Here is a 7691-nt window from a genome sequence, read left to right on the forward strand (position 1 = left end):
AGTTAAAAATGAAGAACATGAATTGACCCCGACGTGATTTGAACACGCAACCTTCTGATCTGGAGTCAGACGCGCTACCGTTGCGCCACGGAGTCTGTTGCAGTTCGGTCTTTCTTTCTAGTATTTCATGTTTGTACATAATATTATATACAATGAAACAGAATATAACATATAGAAAAACAGCTAAATGGAATCACCTAAATATCGACTTTATTTATTATTTTGTGAAAGAACTTCAGAATAAAATTACGCTATTTCAAGGGCTCCACGCAACGATGAAAATAGTTTTTCTGGTGGTCATTTTCTTTTTACGAGACTTTGAGGTAATCAATTTTTTTTAATAGGGCGCTATATTTATTCTCCGATAACTTTCTGGAGAGCGAAGAAATAAATTCAGCGATCTTAATAAGTATATCGTTCCTATCATTCAATTTTGAAACATTTGTGTCTGAAGTACATATAGGGGCGGCGTGGACTTTTGCGGGGCCGGGTTCAAAAACGGGGCCTCAATACACATTCAAACCCTATACTTAAATTTTACAACGAGGAATTATTTATTTACAAATGTTGTTACATATTACATATTTTTTATAAGCAGTTTTTTAAACAAATCCAAGTAATATTTTTTCGCATCACAAAAAATTCAATGGAAGTACAAAATCTGTAATCATATATGACTTTTGCAGAAAAACTATTAATGCAGCCAAATAAAATTACACTTAACTTGAACTATATGAATTATAAAGAAAAGACAAGAGAATTAGGTTTAGATTAGGTCTTATTTTATCCGCCTGTCGCGCCGTAGGTCAGCCGGGAATTACGATATGCTGCCACAGACGCTCAATTCTACTTTCACTAATGTTTTGTAGCAAATATATATACACTTATTAATCAGTGAATGCAACTACTGAGTTGGCGCTTCTAATATTGTATTCTTATAACTTATATTACTTATACTAGTTTATAATTACTTAATATTAACTTATAAGACTTATTTAAAGATCATAATGTATGTGACTAGATTTAACATAATGGACACATATAATGCATGTATGGGTATAATAATTTTGTAATTAAAATTGCATTTTAAATTCGATTTATATTATATATTTGTATATATGTACATATACGTTTATAATATGCATCCATATTCTTTATAACATACATAGCTCTCATATTTTGTCCATAAAGAATATTGCAATTGATTATCTGTACGTTACGATTTAAATTTGAATTTAGCACGGCGTCCTTTGATTCGTTACTTTCAAATGTATTTTATTTACTATGTTAAACAAAAAGAGTTAATACATGTATTTAGAAACAAAATCATGGTGAATTGTATTGTAATATGAACTAAAATTTAATTTGGGAAGTGTATTTGTGGTTTCTATGATAATATCAAGCGTAAGTTTTTACAAAGATGTGACATGTATATATAGAAGACTGATATAAATCCTTCTTCGTCCTGTTTTTTTATATAATAAGCTATTTAATTAGTTTGGACTAGATTACTAATTTGTGGAAAATATATAATCAATTAGTAACACATACATATTTTTCATCTTTTGAATATCGATATGTATCTAACCTCCACCATTCTACAATATGAATTTATATCTTTTAATGTAGATTGTGTTGCGAATGAAAAATATATTATAGATTGAGAAATAGGATGGTCGAGGAAAATCGTATTAATGAAAGTTTTCTTGAAGCCGATATGGAAGTTAATGAAGAGAATGTTTTACATGAAGATGAAAAAGGTGGAATAAAGGTGGATGATGATATATATATACCACCACCTCTTAGAGTAATTAATGAAGTTGATGTTAATGGTCCTAGATTAATGATCACTAAAATTGTTAATGAAAATTTCAAAAGTTACGGAGGTACACAGGTTATTGGCCCATTTCACAAGGTAAATATTAGATAACTAAAAAGCTTCAATAAGAATTATTGATAAATTGGAAGCCACAGCATCGATTTACCAATTTTCTTTGTTTATAGTGTTTTTCAGCAATTGTTGGGCCAAATGGTAGTGGTAAAAGCAATGTTATAGATTCAATGTTATTTGTATTTGGGTATAGAGCATCTAAGATTAGATCAAAAAAGATATCAGTTTTAATACATAACTCGAATGAATATCAGGATGTTAATAGCTGTACAGTATCTGTATATTTCCAACAAATAATTGATAAGGTATATTACATATTAGAAAAGATTATCTTTTACCAAGTTTTATGAATTAGTAATGTTATTTCTCTCTGTTTTCCAGTTGGAAATGGATTATGATATAGTCCCAAACAGTGAATTTGTTATATCGCGAACAGCATTTAAAGATAATTCATCTTATTATGAACTAAATAAAAAAAAAGTACAGTTCAAAGAGATTGCAAAACTTTTAAGATCTTATGGTATAGATTTAGATCATAATCGTTTTCTAATTTTACAGGTATGCATTTTATTATTTATTATTTTAGAATATATAACTTTTTATTACTTTACGCTATATTACATTATATTGTATTATTAGGGAGAAGTTGAACAAATAGCAATGATGAAGCCTAAGGCACAAAATGAAAATGATACTGGTATGCTTGAGTTTTTGGAAGATATAATTGGAACAGTTCGTTATAAAGAACCATTAGAAAAACTATCAAACAAAATAGAACTTTTATCAGAACATAGGGTGGAGAAATTAAACCGCCTCAAAATTGTTGAAAAAGAAAAAGCAGCTCTTGAAGAACCCATGCAAGAAGCTATTCAATACTTGCAAATAGAAAATGCAATTACGAAATTACAGCATCAACTTTATTGTTATCAAAGGTAAACTATTTTGAAAACTATACTGTGCTTGAGTTTTACAACAAATTTTTTTAGATTTGAAACATCAAAAGAAATTGTGGAACAAGAAAATAAAATTAATGAAATGGATAAAGATTTATCAGATCTTGTAAACAAAATGGAAGAAATTTATCATGATAAAGAGCAGAAGAATAAAGTGATTAAGGAAAAAAGTGCAACATGGAACAATTTACAGAAACAGAAGGATGAAATTGCAACAGAATTTGATAAAATTCGAAAATATGACGAATCACTTCACGCAGAATTGGTGGAAACAAATAAAAGACGAAAAGCTAACATTGCATCTTTAAAAACAGTAAAATTTATTTTATTATCCTTATAAAAAAATTGGGATAATTATTTTATTAATTTTATTACTAGTTATTAATTATAATAAATAAATAATTAAATACTCTCTATAGGAAAAATCTAAATTAGAAGAACTGTATAGAGTTCCAGAAAAAAGTGTAAAAGATATCCAAGAATGTGAGGAACTTGTTGAAAAACACTCGAAAAATAAGGAAAAAGAGGAAGTAATATTAGAAAAGTTGATGGTTGAATTAAGTAAGAAGACTAAACCACTGTTGAATGACCGTTCCGAACTTGAGAATGAGCTAATATCTTTAAGAAAGGATGTTAATCAAGCACAAGCAGCATTTGATATTGCTAAATCTGAGTTAGAACTGTATACCTCAATAGAATTAACAGAGAAAGAAAAATTAGAGAAATTAAAAGATTCTTTAAAATTAACAATGGATAATTTAATGACACGAAACGAACAACTACACAGCTTAGAAAACAAAATTCCTTATAGTGAAGGAGAATTAATAAAGGCACAACAAGATTTAAAAAAGGTGAAAACAAAGGAAATTGAAATGATTTCAAAGCTGAAAAGAATGAGAATTTCATTTGAAGAACAGAAACTTGCTATGCAAGCAAATAAGTCAAGGAACAAAATTATAGACAGTTTAATGAGGGAAAAAAGGGAAGGTAAAATTCCTGGTGTTTTTGGAAGATTGGTATGTAAATTAATAGTGACTTGATGACTGAATATTGCTATCATACCGTTTAAAATTATTTCAAGGTCATTGTGTTGTTGAACTTGTCTTGATTTCGACTACAACTGTCGATCACAATTATAAAAAATATGTCGAATTTGGTATGTAAATAAATATCAATGACCTTGGAATAATCTTCAAGGGAAATTGTAACTTTCAGGGAATTTAAATGTCTCTTAATCATTTTTTCTTGTCTTCAATAGCAATGGAAATAATTTAGATATTTAATTTAAGCGAAATACCCTGTAACTTGGTATTGTGTGTTTGTTTGAAAGTGCAAGAAAAAGTGGAAGGTATTTTTATCCAATTAGAATAACGTACATCTTTATTGCTGTGAAGATTGCTTGGAATAAACATATAGTGCATTATAAATATATCTATTTCTAGAAGAAGTATTTTGTATTACATATGTATAATAAGAATTTTCTGTATCTGCATATGTGTAGGGTGATCTTGGTGCTATAGACAGCAAATATGACATTGCAGTTTCAACAGCCTGTGGTCCCCTAGATAACATTGTAGTCGATACTGTAACAACTGCACAAACGTGTATAACATTTCTTCGGCAAAACGATATTGGACGTGCAACGTTTATACCATTAGAAAAGCAACAGCGTTTAGTATCAAAATGTAAACAAAGAATACAAACTCCTGAGAATGTTCCAAGACTCTTCGATCTTATACAAGTTGAAGACGAAAGAGTATTACCAGCATTTTATTATGGATTACAAGATACGTTAGTGGCAAATGATTTAGATCAAGCAACACGTATTGCATATGGTTATAAACGTTTCAGAGTAGTTACTTTGAAAGGCGAATTAATAGAATTGTCAGGAACAATGAGTGGAGGTGGAAGAACTGCAATGAAAGGGAGAATGGGACAAAAAGTTGTGAGAAATGAAATATGTATAGCAGATATTGAAACACTAGAGTCAGATTTGAATAAAACTTGTGAAGAGTGCAATCAACTTAAAGCTAGATCTCAATCTTTAGAAAATCAGATTCATATGTTAAATGTAGGTTTAAAGGAAATGAAAGTTAATAAGGAAAAGTTGTACATCGAAGTGAAGACATTAAGCGAACAAGAACCATCGTTATTGGCACAAATTAAAGTTCAAGAGAAAAGAGCTGTAGAATTAATATCAAACCCACAAAAAGTGCAACAGCTAAAGGAAGTAATGAACTCTGCAAAGGAAATTTTGGAAGATGTGCAAAAGAATTCAAAAACTGTTGAAAATCAGGTAATTCGTATTAATAAAGAAATAGATACATTGTCAGGGAGTTCTGTGAAAAATCAACAAAAGAAGGTAGCTGACCTATCTAAAGCAATTGATACAGCTAAAGCTGAAATATGCAGATTGCAAGTTGCTATTAAAACAGCTGAGAGAAATGTAAAGAAAACCGAGCAACGAATAGAATGCTTAGAAAATGATGTACGTACTTGTGAACAAAGACTCCGTGATATTCAGAAAAAAAAGCAAAAATTAGAAGAACAAGGAAAAGAATATTTAAAAAAGCTTGAGGAATTTACGGAAGCTCTTTTAGAAAGAGACGAAGCGATGTCATCTTTTAAAGAAGAATTAGATATTTTGCAGGCTAGGGAGAATAAACTGAAAGCAATTAAAATAGATCTCGATCAGAAATTAAAAGAGCATAGAAATACAATTAAGGGTTTAAATCAAAAAATACCAGATTTCACAAGAAAAATAGCAAACTTAAAACTTCAAATAATACCTGGTGAAAATGTGGAAGAGTTGAAAGAATTAACAGAAGAGGAACTTAATGAATTGGAAGAAAAAGTTCTTATAGGAAATTTACAAAAAGCTAAGAAAAAGTTACCTATGGAAGTTCCAAATATGCAACTTATAGCAGAATATAAAGAAAAAGATGCATTATATTTACAACGTGCTGCTGATTTAGAAAAAATAACTACTGAACGCAATAGAATACGAGATATTTATGAAATTGCAAGGCGTCGAAAAATTCAAGAGTTTCTTGCAGGTTTTACTATCATTACTGATAAATTGAAAGAGATGTATCAAATGATTACATTAGGTGGTGATGCTGAATTAGAATTGGTCGATTCTTTAGACCCCTTTAGCGAAGGAATTGCTTTTAGCGTAAGACCTCCCAAGAAATCTTGGAAAAATATTTGCAATCTTAGTGGTGGTGAAAAGACTTTAAGCTCTTTGGCTCTTGTATTTGCACTACACCACTATAAACCCACTCCTTTATATTTTATGGATGAGATAGATGCTGCCTTAGATTTTAAAAATGTTTCAATCGTTGGAAATTATATTAAGGAAAGGACAAAAAATGCACAATTTATAATTATATCTTTAAGATCGAATATGTTTGAACTTGCGGATTATCTGGTTGGGATATACAAAACATACAACTGTACAAAGAGTGTTACGGTTGATTTGAAAAAGTATTACGAAAAAAATGGAATTGTTCCACCGACACAAATGTCCTCTAAAACTCTATATTCCACACAAACACAACAATTTGCTATGCAAAGTCAGCACAAAGAAAATTGTACAGCACAAAATATGAATACTGTACAAAATACGGAAAAAGTTCGAGAACCGAATGGGAATGCAGTTGAGTAAGTAAAATGAACTTTTTAAGATTCATATATTTCAGTTTTAAAGTTATATCGATTGAATTTTTTCTAATTTTTACTAATTTTGTTTGAAATATTAGAAATATATCGAGAAATTAGTTCGGAATTTCTGGTATTGATCAATAATTTATCTATAATTACTAAAATAAGAAGCTAATTTCTAATTAATAAAAATAACATGTTTAACATATAATAAGAGATTAACAAAAGTTTAAAGATTTGATATTTCCAACAAACTATTCTCCTTCTTATTTATTTTTTACTAATAAAATGAGTAAAACATAATATAGTAAAATATTATTAGCAAATTATAGAAAAATACAGAAAAAATAGTGCAAAATAATATAAAGTAATAGACTATGAAATGTATTGTTTGTTATAATTATTACATTATAATTGTTAAAATTTTATTGATACACTCATTTGAATTAAAACTAAATGCATAAATTACAATTTTATCCAATAAGTACGTTATATATTAGTGCATCACTTTCTTTCAGATTGCCTGAATTAGGATTATGTCCAACGCCAAAAAAAGCACCTAGTGAAAATACACATACAAATATTAATAATAGTAATATAAATGATGGCAATACTTGCGGCAAACCTTTAAAAAAGAAGCGCAAGATATAAAATATAAAATATATATGTTTGTTAATATACAATGTATGTAGAAGATATATTTTTATATGCATAATATAATGCAAATCTGACAGACATAAATTATATGTGTTAGAAATAAATTTTTTTAAAAAACACGTATTTACTTACAATTTAATGAAAAAATTAAGATTGATTGCGATTCTTTCGAAAAAATAATAATTATAATAATATGGTGGAAAAATAGATGATTTCCAATTAAGTATTACAAAAATATTATATATATATATAATATTATTTCATTAATAATTTGCTGAAAAAATGCCGTTTTTTGTTTTGAAGATGGTAAGGTAATGTTTTATATAAATTGAAATAATCAAGTATAATTTTAAACAAAAATAAACATCTGAAAAATAAATGAAAATGTGTCAAATATTTTTGAAATATAATAACGTAAATAACAATGTCATTTTGTATAGTATTAGAGTATAATGACACAATGAAAATTATTTTATTAATTTGCGTCATATTACTAAAATAAAAGAGTAGTTCATTGACTTGTATAT

The 7691-nt window shown here is 28.2% G+C and overlaps 1 protein-coding gene and 1 non-coding gene across 2 annotated transcripts; one reads left to right on the forward strand and one right to left on the reverse strand.

Annotated features, from left to right (window-relative positions):
- Nucleotides 1–23: 23 nt before the first annotated feature.
- On the reverse strand, nt 24–95 carry Trnaw-cca (transfer RNA tryptophan (anticodon CCA)). The gene has a single exon. It is a non-coding gene; the product is annotated as a tRNA-Trp (tRNA).
- A 1090-nt stretch (nt 96–1185) lies between these two features.
- On the forward strand, nt 1186–7370 carry Glu (structural maintenance of chromosomes 4-like protein gluon). Its single transcript, XM_072004406.1, has 9 exons — nt 1186–1404; nt 1630–1915; nt 2005–2196; nt 2273–2449; nt 2531–2823; nt 2878–3157; nt 3264–3860; nt 4346–6507; nt 7026–7370. Exons 2-9 carry the CDS (start codon nt 1673–1675, stop codon nt 7156–7158), a joined length of 4077 nt encoding a protein of 1358 aa, XP_071860507.1. The 5' UTR covers nt 1186–1404; nt 1630–1672; the 3' UTR covers nt 7159–7370.
- Nucleotides 7371–7691: the final 321 nt, after the last annotated feature.

This window comes from Bombus fervidus, chromosome 5 (assembly GCF_041682495.2).
Source record: "Bombus fervidus isolate BK054 chromosome 5, iyBomFerv1, whole genome shotgun sequence".
Classification (NCBI taxonomy): domain Eukaryota; kingdom Metazoa; phylum Arthropoda; class Insecta; order Hymenoptera; family Apidae; genus Bombus; species Bombus fervidus.